At 46.0% G+C, this 23452-nt stretch overlaps 1 protein-coding gene across 3 annotated transcripts in view; it reads left to right on the forward strand.

Moving 5' to 3' along the window:
• Positions 1 to 23452, forward strand: part of ETV6 (ETS variant transcription factor 6) — a 276055-nt gene that overhangs the window by 229647 nt on the left and 22956 nt on the right. For all 3 annotated transcript variants that reach the window (XM_043881322.1, XM_043881321.1, XM_043881323.1), the window contains 2 exons: positions 8251 to 8385; positions 22062 to 22607. In XM_043881322.1, coding sequence (XP_043737257.1) covers positions 8251 to 8385; positions 22062 to 22607 — 681 coding nt within the window. The remainder of the gene's footprint in view (positions 1 to 8250; positions 8386 to 22061; positions 22608 to 23452) is intronic.

The raw sequence follows: 23452 nt of genomic DNA on the forward strand, positions 1-23452 counted from the left end.
CTTTTTTTTTCCCCAGGATCTCTGTCCAAGACATAGATATCAAATAAATTTCAAATATTTGTTCCTAAGTGAAAGAGGAATTTATTTTTATGGTCACAGAAAGCACTCTGTATTAAATTAAAAGATTTGTAATTCAATCAGGCTATAAAAATGGATTGAGTGGAATGCTTGGAAACGAAGACAGAGCAGAGCTGGAATGCCAAGCAGTCCCATGATGGGAATGTTCTTAGACCACCAGTGGGATCTCCCAGGCCTGTGTCTGAGTTGGTGTTTTCACTGTTGAATTTATTATGAAACTGAAGGGACTGAGGCCTCAGACGTCATTTTGAACCTGTCACAGGCGGAAAAGAGCAGCAGAGAGTTTTCTGACAAATCTGAATAGTGTCCCTCCCACACCATATATGCTGTTATTTTTTTGTAACTGGTCAGAGGGAAACTAAAATCTCTGAATAAAAACAGAAGAGAGAGAAAAAGAAAAGAGCACGCTTTGCACATGTAAGAATGTGTTACTTCTGATAATCTTCATGGGAGGATGTGTACATAGTAAATTGTCACCTCTGAAAAATGCCAGTTTTTAATAATGTGAAGATTCCGCTTTAAACCTACTGAACTCAAGAAGGTAAACGCTGTGAAAACCCCATGGCAGCGCTGGGTAGCCCTGTCAATGACACTGCATTGGTCCGATTCTCCTGGAGAATAAGCAGTGTACAATAAGAACTTTAAAACTAATCATACCGTTTCACTGATAACACCGTTTTAGGAAAAGAAAATTCCCATGGAGGCAATCCAATAGGGAGTCAAAAAAGATACCCTTAGTAATTCTATTCATGACGGTGAAAACTGGAAATGCCCATACCACCCCTAGTAGGGGACTGACTGGCTTTAAAAAAAATATGGAGAATATAAATATAGAGAAATACACCATAGCTTTACAGCCACTCATTGAGACACTTCAGTAAATCGTACAGGCCTTATGGGTCATGTTCAGAACTTTAAATGTTATTTTAAAGACAGGTGGAAGCCATTCATGGTCTGAAGCAGAGACTGGCTTGATGAAACACAGAACTGAGGAGTGGGATGTAGGGCAGTCGGTAGATGCATTGGCAGTGACTGAAACTAAGACATCCAGCAGGGAAAAGCGGGTGATTCAAGGAATATTTAGAAGGCAGGGTCTGTAAGTCTTGGTGGTGTTGAGTGAGGAGGAGAGAGTCAAGGATGAGTCCCGGTTTCTGACCCAGTCAGCTGGGGATTTACTGCAGTAGGAAGCACCGAGGGTTGTAGAGGCGTTTATGTCGAACACAGAAGACGTGAGATGCCCGGGTGACGGGCAAGAGGACGTGTGTAGGAGGTAACCGAAGGCTCTGAAGGTGAGGCGGGGTGTCTGACGGGAGTAGATGTAGTGGAGACCGGCTGCCGGCAGCCATGGAGGGGCTGAGATTACCCTGGAGGAAGGCGATGAGAGGCCTGGGAGCCTTAAAGGTTGAGGAAGCAGGGAGAGCAGAAAACCAGGAGATGAGCCGTGTCTGAAGCTGTGGGGTGTTCTAAGCCAGGGAGAGACCGTGACTAGTGGTAATGATGTAGCTGAGAGGCAAGCACATCGCCCTTTGGCTTTTGATGAGCTGGAGGTGACCTTGGCAAGAGCACCCTTGTACCTTCCTCCCACCTTCCCCCATCCCACCCCTCTGGGTCGTCACAGAGCACCAAGCTGAGCTTCCTGAGCTGGACGACAGGTTTCCACTAGCTAGCTCTGTTACATGTGGCAGTGCGCGTCCATCAGTCCCAGTCTCCCGGCTCATCCCCTCCCCCACCCCGTGTCCGCATGTCCATTCCCTACTTCTGCATCTCGATTCCTGCAAATAAGAAGGGGCTATACATCCAGGGTTAGCTGATTCACTTTGTTGTAAAGCAGAAAGCAACACAGCATTGTAAAGCAACTATACCTCAATTTAAAAAAATAAAAAGAGCACTTTGGAGAGGGTTGGAGTGGAGACCAGAGGGCCCAGGGGAGCGCAGGGAGGCGGGCGTAGTGATAACAGAGTTGGACAGCTCCTCGGGAGGTCTGGCTGCCATGGGAAGAGAAACAGGGACAGCACCTGGAGGCGAAGGTGAGGACAGAGTAGGGTTTGTGTGTGCGCACGTGTGTGTGTGTGTGTAGAAGACAGAAAACACTTGGAGCTGCTTAAATGCTAAAGGGAAGACACCCACAGGAAGAAGTTGAAGATACCCTGTGCACTAGGACAGGGGAAAAAAACAATGAACTAGAAATATGTGTATGAAATTATGTCAGCTGGAAAAAAATTCCATTCTTATGAATGTGACTTTATGAAACTTATGTGTGTCCTTGAAAGACAGAAAGTATTGAAGCAGAGCAAATAGTTTCAAGATTTTTTTTGGAGACACGTCAGTTAATGATTATCCTAGTCACAAGGGGTACCATCTCCTGAGCACATAGGAGAGCAGACCTGGGCCTGACGCTTATTCACATCATCTCATTTAATCCTCATAACAGCCCTGCCAAGTCTAGGCATTGTTCTCATCTGATACAAAGGAATATTTAAGCCTTGAACCAAGGCTCAAAGAGAAAAGGTAGTTTGCCTCAGGACATGCAGCTAATGAATAGAGGAACCGGGATTCAAACCTGGGCTCCCTTGCTCCAGACCCCAAGCTCTTTCTTCTAAAAGTAAAGAAACGTAGGTAAGTTTAACCCTCTAAACAGCATCTTTATGTTCTTGGTCTTCAGACACTGGTAAAATTGCTAAGGCAACTTGCAGCAGTTTTGTTCACTCTACTGCTCCTTTCAAACAAATTGCAAATAAAACAATAGAATTTAGGCTTCTCAAAGCAGATGCCTAGGTTATAACATCAAGGTCACTGATACCTTGTATACCTTGTATACTTGATACTGTGTATACAGTGTACACAAAATTGTATATATGTGTTTAGTTTGTGGGTTTCTGTGTGTGTGTGTGTGTGTGTATGCATGTATCTAGGAGTATATCTAGGGTTTATAGGACCTGAAGTTATAATTTGAAGACACACAGTTCTAGGTTTCCTTTTGTTTCTTTTTTTAAATTTTATTTGTTTGTGGTGTGCCGGCTCTCTGCTGCTGTGCACGGGCTTTCTCTAGTTGAGACAAGTGGGGGCTACTCTCTAGCTGTGGTGTGCAGGCTTCTCATTGTGGTGGCTTCTTTTGTTGCAGAGCACAGACTGTAGGCCGTGTGGGCTTCAGTAGTTGTAGGGGAGGGGCTTCGTTGCCTGGACCAGGGATCAAACCCATGACCCCTGCATTGGCAGGCGGATCCTTAACCACTGAGCCTGGTAGGAAAGTCCCCTAGGTTTCCTTTCCTGGGACTATGCAAATGAAGGCCCCTGAAACTCACTAGCTTCACAGCAAACCCACTTGTGCATGTGGATACATGAACCTTGTGTGTTTGCTTGAAGATTGAGGGAGAAACCCACAAAAGCTATTGTCCCTTAAACAATAGCCTTGGTTTCATTGCTTAGTACAATGGAAGCATCTTTTAGGGTTAGTACTAGTTATTTCTTTTCTGGGAAGACAGAGAAGATTTATCAAGGACTGAATAGGCCAAGAGTTTCTTGAACAAGTGCCTTGAATTCAGGCCAGTGGTCATTTGCTTTGTTAGATATATGGCTCATACTCTTTATATAGCAGGCAAATAAATATAACTTCTTTTTAAATATCTTCTTTATTCCAGCGATCTTTTTGTTAATATCACTTTTGAGATGTCATCTCCTGTGTATATGAAGATTTTCAGAATGTAGCCAGAAAGCATACTGGGTGCTGGAGGAACTGGGGGCCAGTGAAGATGGAAAAGGATGGGGGGGGCACCTTTATTTATTTAGGAAACTGTTGCAGATGGGACACACATGCTGTGCTGCTCCAAAAGCCAAAAACTAGGAACCGAGGTACATAAGATTACAGAGGCCAGCTTCCAGCCCAGCAGAGGAACCTTCTAGCGACTAGAGCTGTCCAAAAATGGTTTGCTTATGCTGTGGCTGGCTGCCCATCATGGAAGTACTCAGCCAAAGCTACTTCTTGGCAGGGGGCTTTTGCTGAACACAGGTTCGACTCCATCTAAGAAACTTGTAGAATCCTAAGATTCCAAGTCATTATCGGGCACAAAATATTCCTGCCAGGCACACACAGTGGGTTGGTTTTGCCCCAGAGTAGTGATGTTTGTGCTAAGCCAGCCACGATCCCCAACTGAGCTCCTGGTCGCCAGGGAAACATGTCTGTGGATGGACTGGTTCAGTACTCTACGGTCTTAGAATCATGTTTTTCCCTAACCTGGGACCCTGGGCCCGGGCTCCCACCCTTTAGCTAGCTGTCACAGGTGTCACTTCCAAATGCTGTCTTACTAGTTCTTGAAACTTAGGTAAGGAACTGGCCGAGCTCTGCCTGACCTCCTCTCCCCAACTCACTCAAAGAGGAGCCTTCTCTGCCTGGCTCCCTTTGCCAATTTTTGGATGAAAGGCTGCAGAGAGGCAGCACAAGGGCCTGGGGAAGTAGGCGGCAGAGCACAGGTCAGCCCCGCTTAGCCAGGGTGAGGCGTCCCGAGAGACCAAGATGGGGGAATGGCCTCAGTCCGCCTTGCCTTTTCTAAAAGGGGAACATAACCGTGACCATGACCCAGACACTCCTGCTTTGTTCTCCCTCAGGGTCCACAGGTCTGTCCTAAACCACTTTAATAATATCTATAATAATAGTGGAGATAGTGGCGGTCACACAGCAGCTGGTGTTTGCTGGGTTCTCACTGTTTGTCAGATGCTGTGATGAGTGTATTACCTGATTACCTCGCTGGGTCCTCATAGGCCCCCTGAAAAGTGGTGGTTGTTATCGTTATTGTTGTTTAGCTGCTCAGTCGTGTCCAACTCTTTGTGACCCCAGGAGCCTGCCAGGTTCCTCTGGCCATGGGATTTCTCAGGCAAGAACACTGGAGTGGGTTGCCATTTCCTTCTCCAGGGGATCTTCCCCACCCAGGGCTCGAACCCACATCTCCTGCATCGGCAGGCAGGTTTTCTACCGCTGAGCCATCTGGGAAGCCCTCCTGGGAGGAAGATGCTACTGTGCTGTGTTGTACTTAGTCACTCAGTTGTGTCCGACTCTTTGTGGCCCCATGGACTGTAGCCCCACTCCCAGGCTCCTTTGTCCATTGTCTGGGCAAAAATATTGGAGTGGGTTGCTATTCCCTTCTCCAGGAAGGATCTTCCCAACCCAGGAATCGAACCCAGATCTCCCACATTGCAGGCAGATTCTTTACTCTCTGAGCCACCAGGGAAGTCCAAGAATACTGGAGTGGGTAGCCTATCCCTTTTCCAGGGGCTCTTCCCGACCCGGGAATTGAACCAGGGTCTCCTACATTGAAGATGGATTCTTTACCAGCTGAGCTATCAGGGAAGCCCAGATGCTGCTAATTCTGCCGTTTTACAGATGAGGAACTGATGCCTGGAGAACTTAAAGGACATCCGCTTTGTAGACTCGCTTTCTCTGTACCTACAGAGAAATGGAAAAGAAAGTGATGCCCGCTCCCTACTCAGAGCCCTTGGAGTGACCTCCAAGGAGGGGCCAGGTGTCACATGCACCCAGACCCTGCTGCTCGACATCCTCCTCTGAGGGGGACATTTGCATTTCCCAGAAAGTCAGGTACCTGCTCAAGGTCGCCTGGGGGAGGCTCATCCCGCAGCCCAGGCCCCAGGGCCCTCGCCGCACACCAGCCTGCCTCCAAACCAGCAAAGTCCGCCACCTTCACACACACTCCATCTGCATTTCCTGGCCTCCCCTTTCTAAATGGGCACGTTAATTACTGCCCATTTTTCTTAGTAATCATCTGGAACACTTTTTTCTTTTTTTTCCCAGGGTTTTCGTTTTCTCTCAGGCTACTACCGAAATAAAGCTTTGCTCAAACCCACAGGATAGAACACCAGCTATGTGAGGCCGTGTAAATGGGAAAAGTTCAGGAAGACATTTACGCTAAACCCCAAGAAACAAAGTGTTGATTAGAGACTTATTTTTGTGAGCGATTAAAATATGAATCATTAAAATAGGACGGTATTTCGGGCTCTGTATCCTCATCTCGTCAGCAGCAGCGTCACCATGACTACTGGGTCTGAATTAGATGAGCTCCAGAGCCTCCCAGCCGTAGTTGTGCCACCACGCTCCCTCAGACACACAAACGTTCTCGAGTCTGGTTCAGAACACCTCTGCGGCTCCTCGCCCGTGTCAGTGAGAGGAAAGACCCAATGACATGAGGTCTTCTGTTCTTAAAGGCTTTTTGCTCTGTTCGATCACAGTCATAAATAGTGGCAGTAAAAGTGTTAGTTGTTCAGTTGTGTCCGACTCTTCTTGACCCCTTGGACTGTAGCCCATCTGGCTCCTCTGTCCATGGGATTCTCCAGGCAAGAATACTAGAGGGGGTTGCCATTCCCTAATAGTGGCAGTAAGTTATATTAATATAATGACCAAAATTCAAAGATAGAGGAAGAAACAAAAGCGAAACCCAAGCGTATCTCAGGAATCACTTAGGATGGGGTATCGTGGAACTTTATTTGGTACAGATAGAAAAGGTGCAGAAGTTTGCAGAAGCAAAGGAATTCATTTGAAGTGTTTCTCAGGTTCAGGCTGAGTTGAAGGGGAAAAAACAAAAATTTAGCCACAGCCCAAAATATGCAGTTAGATTAAGTTGTTAATTAAAGTATCTGTTAAAAATGGCTAAAATTAGAGACAAAAAGCCCATTGTTTGGTACAATTGTTGACTGCGTATCTGTGTGTGGAAGGGCGTAGGGGGACAGTCAGAAAAGCCTGCGGTATTTTTAAGACTAATCACCCACGTCGAAGGGGTGTTGAGGCACCCACCTGCATTTTTGAACTTGGAGCTAAGTCAAAGGGGAGGGACAAGACCAGGACAGCTTTTCTTTCTTTCTTTCTTTTCTTTTTTTGCTAACTAACTGCTCAGTGGACACTTCAAATACAAAATATATCAGCACAGAAGGCCCCCAGTTCAAACCAGCCCCTCCCATCCTCTGCGAGAGGCTGACATCCAAAAATGATTTTTTGGGATGGTGGAACCTGGGAGCAATGCCTGTATGTATTTTTAGAAGGAAGCATAAGTTTGAGCTTCCCAGAATATGCTAGTTCATTATAGGGTATCTTTAATATTAATAGTTAGCACCTCTGATTAGACTTGTAAATTTTTTTTTCATATTTATTCTTTTCCTGCCTGGGATTGGGGTGGATTAGAAAAAGGCACTTTTTTTTTTTTTTTTCTGTTGGGAAGATTTCTATGAAGAATCCATGAATTGTCATTGAAACATTAAAACTTTTCATCCTTAATGACTTTATCTTCTTTGAATAATCTAAAATGCAAATAGAAATATTTATTTTTTTAATAAAAGGAATAGCAATAAGTTGAGACAATTTAAGTTTCTAATAAAGTCTGGTACGTCCCTATGACAGGCTGTTATATTGCAGTTACTAAAGCAGTTGAATGATGTGGAGGGAAAAAGATACTCAACTATGATAAGCTTGATTCTAATTCTATAACTATATCATATACTGTTGTTGTTCAATCGCTCAGTTGTGTCCAACTCTTTGCGACCCCATGACCTGCAGCATACCAGGCTTCTCTATCCTTCACCATCTTCCAGAGTTTGCTCAAACTCAAACTCATGTCCACTGAGTCAGTGATGCCATCCAGCCATCTCATCTTCTGTCACCCGCTTCTCCTCCTGCCCTCAATCTTTCCCAGCATCAGGTGGCCAAAGCATTGGAGCTTCAGCTTCAGCACCAGTCCCTCCAGTGACCATTCAGGTTTGATTTCCTTTAAGATTGACTGGTTTGATCTCCTTGCTGTCTAAGGGACTCTCAAGAGTCTTCTCCAGCACCACAGTTTGAAAGCATCAATTCTTCAGCAAAAACATACTGTATATAGTATTAACAGGGTTCTTGTTTCTTAGGAATAGATTATAGATGACTTTTGTTTTCTTTCTACCTTCCTATTCCTTTTTTGTATGTGACTTTCATAATCAAAAAAGTTTTTAAAAAGTCCCACATGGCTCTGACTTTCTGAGTTTTAGTGCCACATCCTATCCTCTGTAAGCTCCCCGTGGACAGACCTGCCTTCCTCAACATCACGTCTTTAGGACAGTGGCAGGCGCAGAGTTAGAGCTCAGCAAATAGTTGTTGAACGGAACACTCCCATTTCCCTGTTTCTCTCTGCTTTTTCTCCCCAGGTGATGTGCTCTATGAACTCCTTCAGCATATTCTGAAGCAGAGGAAACCCCGGATTCTTTTCTCACCGTTCTTCCACCCCGGGAACTCGATACACACGCAGCAGGAAGTCATTCTTCACCAGAACCATGAAGAAGGTACCCGGGAGGCGACTCTCTCGTCCTAGATGTAGCCTAGCCCCAGAGCTTCCGCTGTCTCTCTGTTCTTATTCACGTGATTCATTTTTCATTTGACCAGCATTTGCTGAGTACTGACTGTGTTTGAGACCCTAAGGGAAATGCCAAGGTGAATAAGGTCTCTCTTTGGTTCTCTGCAACTCCCAGTCTCGGGGAGGAGATGAGATAGATACGCAGGTCAATAACAAAGAATAGCTATAACAGGCACCATAAAGAGAAGGTGGAAGGGGAGATGACAGCCAGTGCAGGCATCAGGTTTAGCATCACAAAGGAGGTGGCCTGCAGGTCTCCTTGAAGTTCTGATAAGCAGGAATGAAGTGGGGGAACATTCCAGGAGGACCCAAGATGGAGTTACATCCTTGGAATCGAGAGCATTCATGTGACTGGGGTTACAGAGCTTATCTTTCTTTTCCCCCTACCTTTGGTGATGAAAGATTTCAAACAGACCCCAAATAGGGAGAATAAACTAACTAAAGCCCTGTGAGCCATCCCCCTGTCTCAACAGTGATCCACATTTCGCTGCTGTAGAACCAGTCCAAGGAGGTAAGATTAGAAGCAGGACATGGAGGACTTTGATTTCTGGGCTGTGGAGCAAAGTAATAGGGAGTCATTGAAGATTTTGAGCAGAGGGTCACATGTGCTGGGGGAAGAAAAGAGACCCAAACCCTGTGAACTCGATGGGGGTCCAAGGGGTCTCATCCTCGTGCTCCGGAGGCAGCGTCTTGCCGTGTGTTCAGTGGGAAGACTTAGTTCAGACGTTCCAGGCACCACTCAGCTCTGGCCAGTTACATGGTTCTTATCAAATTACTGGTAGAAACCAGAACAAAAGACCAGAATTGAATTGTGGCCCCGGACAGAGCTCCACAGCAGGTGTTTGGGGACAGAAATAGGGTGTAAAAAATCTTCCTCTGCTCCCTGTTCTGTTGAACTGCAAGGTATCAGGCCTCCTGGGAGCATTTCCTCCACATCTTTCTGCCTGAATTGGGAACCAAAGTAGTTCTTTTAAATGTATCCTTCGGACCAGATTATGAGGGGCCTAAAACCCTGTGTTTTTTGTTTGTTTGTTTTTCTAGAGGCATTTCCTTAAACTGATGGAGCATCCCCCAGAGCAGCACTATTTTTGTTTCATTGTTGGCAAATTAAAAAATGAGAAGTTATGTGTTTTCTTAATTAACACTTCACAAAACAGAGCCTGGCTCCAGGCGACCTGACCGGCATCTCTTTCGTGTGCCAAGCGTTTCACAGCGGGTCCCCTCGCCTCCGTGATGGAGAATAAACCTGTGCTTCTTGCAGGCTCCCTCTGTCTGTGCCTCTCAGCCTGTCTTCCCCAGCGTTACCTTTGCTGAATTTAGCTGCTGCCTCTCAACCCCGGTTTGGTTTCTCTGCTTTTTTACCCTTCCTGCCCTATACATTTGCATAGTAGCCAATAGCTACTCCAGAGAGCAGGAGGTGAGTTTACTGAAGCTTGATATTAGGGCAAGAAGCAGAGTATGTAGCCTGCGTCTTCAGATACAAAATGTGTGTGATGGCTTGTTGGGGGTGGTGCGTGTGTGCTAAGTCACTTCAGTTGTGACCAATTCTTTGCAACCCCATGGACTATAGCCCACCAGGCTCCTCTGTCTGGGATTCTCCAGGCAAGAATACTGGAGTGGGTTGCCATTCCCTTCTCCAGGGGATCTTCCCAACCCAGGGATCGAACCCGCGTCTCTTACGCCTCCTGCATTGCAGGCAGGTTCTTTACCATTAATGCCACCTGGGAAATCCAGTTGGGAGTGGGGTTGTCTTTTATTTGTTTTCTCTTTGTCCTTTTGTCTGTTTTCTCTTTTTCTCATTATTTATAAAAAGGAAAACTCCCATTTGGAATTTCTCTTCCCCTTTTTATCCTCAGCTGTGATTGGTGGCCGATAGCCTCACCTCATGACAGCTCCCTCCTCCCCTCGGCCTAATCTGACTCCTGAGCAGGTGTTGTTTGTTGTTCTCATTGGCAGGAGCCACTCAGTAGGGAACACCAGCCCCTCTCCGAGCCCGTCTCCCACCAAGAAAATACAAATGCACTACCCAAAACGCCCTAGTGAGCTATGCCCTCAAGTGCTGTGCTGTTGGCAGTAGTGAGCTCAGTAGGTAAAAGGATGGAGCTAAGGAGGCCAAGGTCAAGGGCTGATCCATCGCCTTGTGGACCAGATAGCTCTGCTCCAGACCTGCCCCTAAAAGTAGCCTCTTCTCAGAGACGGTTCCTTCGAGCTGATGGCCAGGAATCATGATCGTGCTATCCGCCCTGCTCCTTCACTTGCTCTCACATAAGCAGGAGGACACATAGAAAGGAGCATAGGTCTCTGTCAGATGGGATCACGTGAGAAGAGCTGTATCAGGCACAAGGTGATATGAGGAGCCTGCCGGCCCCAAACTCCAGATGTATGGGTGGATTTGGTGACAAAAAGGGACCAACTGGAGAGGTGAAGGGATGTGTACAAGGTCCCTACTTCCAACCACCTTTCCTTTCTTTTCCATCAAAAAGAAAATATATCCAGCTTAACATGAGTTGGCCCTAGGATCAATACTGTTATATCATGAATGAAAGAAAAACTGTTAGTTGCTCAGTAGTGTCTGACTCACTGCAACCCCATGGACTATAGCCCCCCAGGCTCCTCTGTTCAAAGAATTCTCCAGGCAAGACTACCGGAATGTGTTGCCATTCCCTTCTCCAGGAGATCTTCCCAACCAGGGATCAAACCTGAGTCTCCCGCATTGCAGGCAGATTGTTTACCATCTGAGCTACCAGGGAAGCCCTTCTATCATGAATGAAGTGAAGTGAAGTGAAGTCGCTCAGTCGTGTCTGACTCTTTGCAACCCCATGGACTGTCGTCTACAAGGCTTCTCTGTCCATGGAATTTTCCAGGCAAGACTACTGGAGTGGGTTGCCATTTCCTTCTCCAGGGGATCTTCCTGACCCAGGCTTCGCACCTGGGTCTCCCGCATTGCAGGCAGACACTTTACCGTTTGAGCCACCAGGGAAACCTGGTAACACATTAATGTGGGCATTTGTTAACATACAGAAAGATCTGATCTTGGGGGGAGAAAGTTTGTAAAGTGAAATTATAAGCATCCAATATTACATGCCCAATGCTTTGTGTTACATAATTGGGGATACAGAACAATGTAAAAGTGTGTTGCTGTTGACTTGACACAGAGCTGAGACCCTCAACAGGCTGGCACCATGAGGGGTGCAGAGTGACCTGGAAACAAAGCCACATTCACTCCTCCACCCCACCTCCCCCCATGTCTTCCCCTCATCACTGCCATTGACTTGACCAATTCAGACTTTCCTGATTTCACAGTGGGAATTTATATCACAGGACAAGCACATCTTGTTTATCCCAGCAACAGTTCCTTGCAGATACCCCATGTGAGGACATTACACCGCCGTCTTCCCTTCTGTGCTGGCATCCGCATGGCAGTACCAAGCCAGGAGGTCACTGTTAGCTCAGAGGCTCTGATGGGAGAGGAGGGTGACCCATGAATTCAGATCCCTCCTTTTGTAGACATTCATGATCTCTGCGACGTACACTATTCTACAACTATGCCATAACTTGGGCCTAAGCAGTACTCAGATTACCACCTTCATCCAGGAGAACCCGCATCCTTCTCTTCCCTTACTTAGTTACTGAGCTTCCCTGGTGGTGCAGTGGCAAAGAATCTGCCTGCAGTGTGGGAGACCCTGGTTCAATCCCTGGGTTGGGAAGATCCCCTGGAGAAGGGAAGGACTCCAGTATTCTTGCCTGGAGAATCCCATAGACAGAGGAGCCTGGTGGGCTACAGTTTATGGGGGTCGCAATGAGTCAGGCATGATTGAGGGACTAACATTTTCACTCTTACATAGTCATGGAAGGGGTGGGGAAGGCACTATTATATAACTAAGATAATCCGTACCCAGACACTTAGGCCAGTGAAATGGGACTCTAGACACATGGTCAGCTTAGAAATAATGTTTTAAAGAATGGGACCTGGCCATCAGGAAACCAGGTTCTTATCCTCTCTCCTGCTGTAACAGTCATAAGGGCTCAGATTCTCATTTCTCTCTCCCTTAGTCACCCCAGTTACAAGACAGGAAATTCAACCAAATGGTCTCAGATCTTAGAACTCTCAAGTCCTAAGGACTGAGTCTCCCTGGGTGATACGAAGATGAATAAGACACATTCTCTACCTTCAGTGTCGTGGGCGACTAAATTCCAGAAAAACAGAACAATGTCCTGTCTGGTGATGCTCAGAAATGTTGAGCATCAGTTCTCGTTTATCTCATCAAGAACTTTTGATAATATTACCCCTCTTAGTAGTCAAACCAAGATTAGCGTCATTCACTTGTTTCATGGTGAAAACCTCATTTTAAATAGATTGCTTTTCTTTGGTTGGTGACCCATTTTATCTGCATGAGATGAGTTAGGTGTAAGTTAGATAGCTATGTGGGGCTTCCCTGGCAGCTCAGAGGTAAAGAACCTGCCTACCAATGCAGGAGATGTGAGTTCAGTTCAGTTATGCAGTCATGTCTGACTCTTCGCGACCCCATGGACCGCAGCACACCAGGCCTACCTGTCCATCACCAACTCCCGGAGTTTACTCAAACTCATGTCCATCGAGTCGGTGATGCCATCCAACCATCTCATCCTCTGTCGTCCCCTTCTCCTCCTGCCCTCAATCTTTCCCAGCATCAGGGTCTTTTCCAGTGAGTCAGCTCTTCGCATCAGATGGCCAAAGTATTGGAGTTTCAGCTTCAACATCAGTCCTTCCTCTTACCCCTTGGGAAATGCCACCTGATTTCTTTGAGATAAGGGCTCAGAGGGCTTCCCAGGTGGTGCTAGTAGTAAAGAAACTCCCTGCCAATGCAGGAGAGGTAAGAGACACGGGTTCAGTCCCTGAGTCAGGAAAACCCCCAGGAGGAGGGCATGGCAATCCACTCCAGTGTTCTTGTCTGGAGAATCCCATGGACAGAGGAGCCTGGTGGGCTACAGTCCATGGGGTCGCAAAGAGTTGGACATGACTGAAGCAACTTAGCAGGCGTGCACACAAGGGGGGCTAGCGGGGGACTGGATTCACCTCCAGAGAAGGAAGTCCTCTGATGACATGATCTTGCTCTTTCCCCTCTGACCCTCATGCTGCCTTACCCCCTCCCTGTAAATGGCTCACGGTGTTTACCTCCAAATGGCCACTTGGCTCATCTGCAGCCTGATCCCTGATTTCTCCATTCACTTCTCTTGCGGGGCTTTCTTGAGACAGAAGGAAACTCCTCTGCACCCCCTGCGAAGAGCAGAGCCAGTGTCCAGCCAGGAGCACAAAGCCTCCTCTATGGCTGATGTGGACTTGCCCACACTGTCTTCACCACCAACAGGGGTGGCCCTTTGGAGGCCGTCCCGCACACAGTGATGAAGATTAAGCCTCAGAGCCCTACACGTCCCCTGTTTTGTTTCTTTTTTGGTTTTTGGTCACACCACACAGCTTGTGTGATCTTAGTTCCCCAACCAGGGATCAAACCTGGGCCCTCAGCAGTGAGAGCACAGAGTCCTAACCCCTGGACAGCCAGGGAATTCCCATGTTTAGTTTCTTTCAACCCCTTTCACCCAATGATTATAAAATTCTGGACACTTCCAGAGGATTTACTGTGTTTGACCTCAGACCTGTGTGAATCCTATACTCCAAGCTAGGGCAGTTTTCTTCTCGGGGCCTACAGGGGAATTCAGTGACCGCTGAATGTGATGGGGGAGTTGAGTGAGATGGGAACTCTGAAATGGGCAGGCACAGGGTCGGTGGGAAGTCTTAGCTGAACATCTTGGAAAGGCAATAGCGGGGGTAGTTTCTAGGGCTGCTGCACACTGGGTGGCTTGAACAACGAAAGTGCATTGCCTCAGAGTTCTAGAGGCCGGAAGTCCAAGAGCAAGGTCTCAGCAGGATGGGTTCCTTCTGAAGCTGGGGGGATATCTGTGCTATGTCTCTCCCAGCATCTGGTGGTTTGCCAGTGATTTTTGGAGATCCTTGGCTTATGGGTCTTGCGTGGCTTACCTCCTGTGTCTTCATTTAGCACCCGTAGGCTTTTGTTGTCATTTTGCCACGTCTGCCTTCTCCATGAGACTATGATACCCCTGAGAGCCAGGACCTCATTTCCTTACTCTTCATATACTGTGCATCTGAAAGACTACCACACATATTGTTGGCATCGCCGAAAGGTCTTTGCTTCAGTTCTTATTGTAAGGACTGTGATAAAACATACCTCTCCAGTCGGGCAACATGTGCATGTCTGTGTCCAGCCTCCCCCATTCAGGGGGGCAGCAGTCATGTCAGAACAGGGGCCCCCAACTCCAGTATGACCTCCTCTTACCTAAATACATCTGCAATGACCCTTTTCCCAAATAAGATCTCTTTCTGGAGTACTAGGGGGTGGTGACTTCAACACATGAATTTGGGGGTAGGGGAGCACAAATCAACTCATAACAGGTTACAGAGCCTGAGTATATGTATGAAATCTATTTTCAATTCCATCTCAAGACCTAGAGTCTTTCATTTTTGTGTAGGTCTTTATATCACGCATGGTTTCTGCTACTCTTTTACAGAGCTGCTGGGAAATGGTGTTTTCAGGGAGAAAAAAATCTGGATCCCAGTGTACTGAGGATGATGAGTGAGAGTTACCTGCTGGGCCTGTTGATTTGTATCTCCCTGACCAATGGCTCCTATTATCATCCATAGCCTTAGGGATAACACAACAGGGAAATGTGATCCTGGTGCGGGAGACGTAAACTTGACCTTAGCCTCTGCTCTACCCTGGAAATTTGCTAGTCAAAAACCAAGAGTTTAACCAAAGGCAGTTTTGCTTTGTTCTTAAGGTCTACCAGTTATTCATTACATCATGTGAATAAGTGTAAAGTGTTAGTCACTCAGTCACATCAGACTCTTTAGGACTGCATGGACTCCATGCAGTTCTCCAGGCAAGAATACCAGAGTGGGTAGGCATTTCCTTCTCCAGAGGATGTTCTCGACCCAGGGATCAAACCTGGGTCTCCTGCCTTGCAGGCAGGTTCTTTACCATCTGAGCCACCAAGGAAACCCAGTGTGATTAAATGGGGTTGAATTTTGATGAATTTTAAGTAAAGAAACTTCACTAATAAATAAAAGGAAAAAGGATGAGAAAAGAAATCAGACCTCTTTTTGTGACCTTCGCATTTAAGGTCCTACCTTATTGGGGGCTTTTTGGTAGTGAGAAGAAGGGGTTATTCGTGTCTAGAAGAGGTCTACAAGGAGAAAGGGTTGGGGTCAGAAAGTCCTTTCCACCAGAAGGAGGTCCCCTACCAGTCCCAGCTACATTCCCTGCCCCACCGCACCCCACCCCCTTTCTAAGTCCCAAGTGACCAATTGTATGTGGCCTTTCCTCTCTCTTCCTTGTACGTTTCCCTACCATATCAAGACCTTCAGACCAAGGGCAATGTGGATAATTTCCCAGTTTTCCAGCTGGGCAGTTCACCAAGAACAAACCCAGACATCAAGGCCAGACCAAAAAAACATCTTCTTGTTTTAGACAGAAGACTCCTACATCTAGGGGATTTAATGCACCCACTGTCCGCTCAGTGCATTTCCTGTGTCCGGAGCTTCTCTGCCTGGCGGCTCTGGTCTCATAAGTTTCCATACCCTGCTGCCAACTTATAATAACAGAGGCAGCAGGGTAGCAACATCAGAGCCATCTCCATACGTGGGCGCGTGCTTTTTGCAAACTGCAACAAAGCTTGGAAGGGCTCATTGCAGACCTTTCAGCCTTGACAGTGGTTGTGCCCAGACCACCAGGAGCCTGGAATTAAATACCCTCTGTTCCAGTTCTCCACAGTTAATGTTATCAACTTCATCAAGTACTTCCTCTTTCAGTGGTGTCTGCAGAGAAATAAATAAATCAAGCCCATCCAAGTCCTGTTTCTGCCCAGATCCTGAGTCAAAAGTAACATCAGAGTTGGATAAGCCAGAGTACTGTCTCCCTCCCTCATTGTTCCCAAAATCTGGGCAGGAACAGAGAGTGAAATCTCTCCAGGACATTACATCAGTTCCTCTTTTACCCTTGGCATGAAAAGTTCTTCCTCTCATAGTCCTCCCAGACTTCCTAAGGCTTGCCCCAAGTGCACACCCATCCACTGAGCCTTGACGCCTGGGACATCAAAGAAAACCTGCAGGTAACCAGGCTGCTGGCCAAAGCCTGTGTCCATTTTGAAATTTGTAAGACAGGAAATGGATTCAGGAAATAGGATTTCTCAGTACATGGTCTTCATCATCCTTAAGTATTTTTAAACCTTAATAAGCTTTTAAGGAAAGGGAGACAATCTATAAATGGCATTTGGAAGAAAATATATGAAACTTCAAAATGCAACTGTCTTAAATATTGCTTACAGTGATCATATTCTGTGACGTGGACAAAGGAGAAATTCATTTTTGTGGATGCAGAATTGACATCCATATTAGCTATGAAAAGAAAAATTTGCCTCATCTCCAGATGATTGCAGATCATTTCTGTCATACTAATAATTTCAGCCATTAAAGTTAACTCCCTGGGCTAATCAGTGTCCTGCAAGTTTTTGTCTGCATTGAGATTAAAGTGAGGAAGTTAGGACTTGTCATCCCAACCTATACCCTTGCAAGGTTGATTAAGCACCTTAATTCCCTTATAAAATCATAACCACTGAGCCATATCACCTGAAAACTAATAGTTCCTCAATATCATCAGCTATTTTCTTAATGTCACATTTTCCCAGCTATTGCATAAATGTTTTTACAGTTGGTTTGAATCAGAATCTAAGCAAGGATCTGTTTGTTCATTGCAAACAGTTGGCGTGTTTCTTGAGTCTCTTTCAATCTATAGGTCTCCATCCATATCTTTTCTTTTTTGATATTTTATTTTTAATTATTTATTTATTTGGCACCACTGGGTCTTAGCTGAGGCATGCACACTCTTTAGTTGTGGCATGTGGGGTCTAGTTCCCTGACCAGGGATCAAATTCAGGCCCCCTGCATTGGGAGCATAGAGTCTTAGCTACTACACCACCAGGTAAGTCTGTCCTTATTTTTCTTGTGCACATGCTTGCACACTGTCTTTCTAGTTGTTTAAAAAAGAAGTTAGCCATAATTGGTGTAACTTTCCCCCTGTATATTTTCTATCTGGTTGCTTTCAAGATTTTCTGTTTATTTTTGGTTTTCAGCAGTTTGACTGTGTGCCTGGATGTGGCTTTCTTTGTATTTATCCTATTTGGAATTTGCTGAGCTTCGTGAATCTTTAAGTTTGTATATTGCTGCTGCTGTTAACAAATTGAGGACAGTTTGGCCATTATTTCTTCATTTTTTTTTTTTTTGCCTCATTCTTTCTGTTTTTTCTTGTTTGACAATGTTAAAATGACTGCAGGAAAATCATCTTATTTTCTTACATGAACACAAAGTATTTAGGATAGGATATCAGAATTTCTGGGGCTTCCCTGGTGGCTCAGTGGTAAAGAATCTGCCTGCCAATGCCAGAGATGTGGGTTCAATCCCTAGGTTGGGAAGATCCCCTGGAGAAAGAAATGGCAATCCACTCCAGTATTCTTGCCTGGAAAATTCCATGGACAGAGGAGCCTGGCAGACTACAGTCCATAGAGTCACAAGAGTCAGACACAACTTAGCAACTAAACTACCACCATCAGAATCCCTAATTTGCTTTAAAATAATAGATTTTTTAAGAATGTGTTGATGGGAGGTAAAAATCCTCCTCCATTAAAAAAAAAAAATTCTCACTTTCTTGAACTCCAGTTGATCTCTTTTAGACCATTTCATATTGTTCCCACAGGTCACTGAAGATCTATTTCTTTGTCTTTAATCTTTGTTGATCTGTTTTCATATTTGCTAACCCTTTCTTTTATCATCTCCCATCTGCTAAGTCTGTCCAGTCCAGTATTTCAAGCACTGTATTTTTCAGTTCAAAAACCTTTTTTGATAGTTTCCTTTTCTCTTCTGATGATCTTCATCTGTTATTAGTCATTACCACCATTATCTTTAAGTACTTGAACTTATTTATAATAGCTACTTTAAAGTTCTTATTTGTTCCTTCCAGTATCTAGATTATCTGCATCTGTTTCTATTGCCTGCCTTCCCTCTTGAATATGGGTCATATTTTTACGTTTCTTTACATGTCTAGGAAATCTTTAGTGGATACTTAATATTATAAATAATATGTTATAGAGACTCTGGATTATGTTACATTCCCCTGAAGAGTGTTGATTTTTCTGCTAGTAGGCAACAGTTAAATAACTGGCTGATCAATTTGAATTTGTGGAGGCTAGATCTTATATTTGGCTAGGGAACATCTATTTCAGTTTTACCTTTAGTGCTCAGGCAGATCCCTTTGTCCTAGAGCACTAGTCCTATTCCAAAGGTATGACCATTCTGGGGTAATAAATAGCCTGAGGTGTTTTCAGAGTCTTCCTTGATAGATCTCCAACTCTGAACTCTTGCCAGCAGTACTGTGACCAGCAGCTGAGATTTCTGCTCATGTCTTTAAACCATGCAGCTGTTCCCTTTCATTGAGCTCCTTGGAGTTTCCCCTGCGCACTGCTGGTCAGGAGCACATGTTAAGGATTTGGGGAATTTTATGTGCCCGTTAGTGGCTACTCCTTCTGAGGCTCTCTTCATTGTGGAAATTGTCTCAGGTTTTGTTTTTTTTTTTTTTGCCCTTCTGGCAGCTTCATCCTCTACTCCCTGGCATCTCAAGCACCTTTCTGTTCTTTTTCTAGCTGCTCCAGACTACATGGACTGGGGAGGTCCCTCTGGGTGAAAAAGTGAAAGTCACTGAGTCTTGTCCGATTCTTTGTGACCCCATAGACTGGAGCCCACCAGGCTCCTCTGTCCATGGAATTCTCCAGGCCAGAATGCTGCTGAGTGGGTAGCTATTCCCTTCTTCAGGGGATCTTCCCAACCCAGGGATCAAACCCAAGTCTCCCACATTGCAGGCAGCTTCTTTACTGTCTGGGTGAAAGCTGTATAAATTTGGATCTCACTCTGGACAGTTCCTTTCTTGCAAGACTAAAATCCCCTCAATGACTTTTTTTTTTGGCCATACCTCAAAGCATGTGGGATCTTAGTTCCCTGACCAGGGATTGAATCCATACCCCCTGCATTGGAAGCACAGAGTCTTAACCACTGAACCACCAAGGAAGTCCCTCAATAACTTTTATAAATACATTTTATCCAGACACACAGGAAAATTAGTCTGCTACAAGTCATTCTGCCATTATTGAAACTGAAATCCTCTTTATGAGGAGAAAAATGATAGCATACCATAGTATTTCACCTTACTTTACTTATCTAACCATAGAGCCTGGAGACTGGTCCTTAGCACAATATTAAGGTACTCCTTATTCCATTTTATAGTTGTGTATCCTTCATCATTTAGAGAGAGACTCTCATTTGTTAAATCAGTCTTCTATTGGTAGCTATTCCAATGATTATGTGCATGCTTAGTCATGTCCAACTCTTTGTGACTTTATGGATTACAGCCTGCCAGGCTTCTCTGCCCATGGGATTCTCCAGGGAATATTGGAGTGGGTTGCCATTTCCTCCTCCAAGGGATTATCCTGACCCAGGGATCAAACCTGCATTTCTGGCATCTCCTGCGTTGCAGGTTGAACCACCACTGAACCACCTGGGAAGCCAATCCAATGATTAAGCACTTTTAAATTCATAGCAGCATGTTATATAGTGATTACAAAGTAAGCCCTTTGCTTTCAGGCAGATGATCATGAAGAACAATGTTCCTTTTGTTCACCATCTCATATGATTGGTGAGATCTAGTGGAGTCCCCATTTTCCTGTTGTCCCTGTGTTAAACTTTAAAAAACAACCACCTTTGACTCTTGTGTGCTAACTCTATCAGATTCCCAGATCCCCTTTATATGTTCTTCATATAGATACTGACGTCATGGTGAAAGGAGATGACTTTGTCTTGCTTTACTTAGAACCATGGACAAGTCTTTGACCAGAAAAAGGACCTGCAGGTATATGCATGCTTTTGGTGAAACAGCTCTGGGAATAGATGTGGCCAGAGAAACCTCACTGAGATGAGTAGGGGACTCTGGAGAAAGTTCCGTGTCTGTAGGCAGATTTCTGCACTTCTGACCCTATTAAGAACAGGGCCTCCTAAAGCCATGTGTTTGCTGGTCCCTCCCTCATCCCAGCCCATGGAGCTACTTCTGCCACTGAGCTGTGTACACTCCTGATGTTGTCTTTGCTCAAATGTCTTCAGCTGGAGAGTTAAGGTGGGATGGGGTAGAGGCATTTATTGTCAGGGGTCCACTCTTCCTTCTTAACTCTACCTGTCTGACCATTTGTAGGGACTGTGAATTCAGAAACAACATGCTCCTAAATGTTCTTTACAGTGCAAGATTGTCATTCTGTAAATCAGGCCCACTGTGCCTGCTCAGAGCAGGGTTTGATGTGACTCCCCCCTCCCCCCGCCACCCCCTGCTGCCCCCAGTTTGTACATAGCAAAGAGGTAGATGCTCTAATGGGCATATAAGGCTATAGAATCTGACTGGAGTCTATCTGTCTGGGTGACCTCGGGCAAGTTGCTTAACTTTTTATTTAAGAATATTTGTTTATTTGACTGTGTCAGTCTTAGTTGCACAAGATCTTCATTGCATCATGTGGGATCTTTTGCCATGGCTCTTGGGCTCTCAACTTGTGGCCCATGGGCTATAGACTGTGCAGGCTTAGTTTCCTGGTGATATGTGGAATCGTAGTTCCCTGACAGGGATTGAATCCCTCTCCCCTTCATTGCAAGGCAGATTCTTAACCACTGGACTACCAGGGAAGTCCCTGCTTAACTTCTTTATGCCTCCATTTTTCTCTCATGTTATAAACAGGAGTAACGGTAGCATCTTCTACTTGTGTGAAAGTATTGGTGGGTTCAGTTGTGTCCAATGCGTTGTGACTCCGTGTACTGTAGTCCCCCAGGCTCCTCTGACCATGGAATTCTCCAGGAAAGAATACTGGAGTGGGTTGCCATTCCCTTTTATAGGGAATCTTCTTGACCCAGGGGTCAAACCTGGGATCTCTTGCATTGCAGGCAGATTCTTTACCATCTGAGTCACCAGGGTATATTGTAAATTTTAAACAATATAATCCAATCCATAGAATAGACAGTAATTGCTTTATTATTTTCATCATCTTTATCATTAATAGCAACAACTCCTGGAAGCAGAGAATATGAAAATTGGGTTATGAAAATGTAAGTCAGTGAAAGCCTCTCGAGAGAGACCCTCAAGGGCCCTGAAAAACCACACTAAAGAGTCAAGTAACAAAAAGATAAAGAATGAATAAAGAATGAGTGTGTGGCTTCCTTGTGTTTATAAGCCACTAATAGGTGATAAATGGAATACTTGTAGACATTCTTAGCTTCTCCAGGGGCAGGAAAAGAATTTCAAGTATGTGCAATTTAATTTTTTTTTAAGCGGGGGAAAAAGATTGCACATATGGGGGGAAAGGGTCTTCCTACACCTGCACATGCTCCATGCTTGTCACCTTTAGGATTGCTGTGGGGTTCCCTCCCCTGAGCATCCATCTGGGTCACTGACTGTCCTTCCCTCCGCCCCACAGATAATGGTGTCCAGAGGACCTCAAGGCCGTCGGCCGAGAACGTACACCAGAACCCTCCCACCATTGAACTGTTGCACCGTTCCAGGTCACCCATCACAACAAACCACCGGCCTTCTCCCGACCCCGAGCAGCGGCCCCTCCGGTCCCCCCTGGACAACATGATCCGCCGCCTCTCCCCAGCCGAGAGGGCCCAGGGACCGAGGCTCCACCAGGAGAACAACCACCAGGAGCCCTACCCGCTGTCAGTGTCTCCCATGGAGAACAACCACTGCCCGCCGTCATCCGAGCCCCACCCGAGGCCCTCCAGCCCCCGGCAGGAGGGCACGCGGGTCATCCAGCTGATGCCCAGCCCGATCATGCACCCCCTGATCCTGAACCCCCGACACTCCGTGGATTTCAAGCAGCCGCGGCTCTCTGAGGATGGGCTGCACCGGGAGGGGAAGCCCATCAACCTCTCGCATCGGGAGGACCTGGCATACATGAACCACATCATGGTTTCCGTCTCGCCGCCTGAGGAGCACGCCGTGCCCATCGGGAGGATAGCAGGTGGGTGAGCCCCCTGCCCTCCCGGGACCCCCCATGCCATCCCAGTTAGGTGCCCTCCAGAGACTCTGGGAGGCCAGAGGGAGGGAGGAGGCTTTGACAGCAGGTGGATGAGCCCCTCGCCCTCCCGGGAGCCCCCACGCTGTCCCAATCAGGTGCCCTCCAGAGGCTCTGGGAGGCCAGGGGATGGAGGCTTTGCCGGCAGGAGACGAAATTCCCTAAATGGGCTAGTTAATGAGGCGCTGGGCTGCCGGAGTTAATGAGCCTCAGAAATGTGAAGAAACAAATGTCCTCCGACCAGCTTACAAGGAGAGTCACATTAGGATTGTGGCTAAGCGAAAACATTTAAAATCAAAGGTTTATGAGCATGTTAATGGCCCTGTCCCGGAGTTTCCAGTGGCTAATTAATGAGCAGGCACAGCACAGAGGACCTCTGTCTCAGACTCAGGCCTGGATTTCCATCCTCTGTGCAGTAACTCCACGTAGCCTTCACCTTGAGAAGAGGCAAGAGAGAAAAGTAGGATTAGGGTGTTGTTTGGTCATTTGGACAGAGGAAGCCACGCCCGAATTCTTTTCCTTTGATGATGACAAGCCCAAATTTGCTTCCCTAAGAGGAGAAACCAGTGAAAAAAGTCACCATGTTGTATTTTTGCTCATGTGCCTGTAATTTACATGAAGTCATTCTCCAGAAGCTTTTATAATTCTCTGACCTCTTGGCAAAGTTAGGGCTTTTCCTAGAGCCCTAAGTGTCATGAGACACTTTTTGAGCACCTACTGTGTGCAGATAAACTCATGAGGACATAGGGGACACAGAGCTGATTAAACACAATTACTTCCTCAGGGACTTA

The sequence above is a fragment of the Cervus elaphus genome, chromosome 22 (assembly GCF_910594005.1).
Source record: "Cervus elaphus chromosome 22, mCerEla1.1, whole genome shotgun sequence".
Classification (NCBI taxonomy): Eukaryota; Metazoa; Chordata; class Mammalia; order Artiodactyla; family Cervidae; genus Cervus; species Cervus elaphus.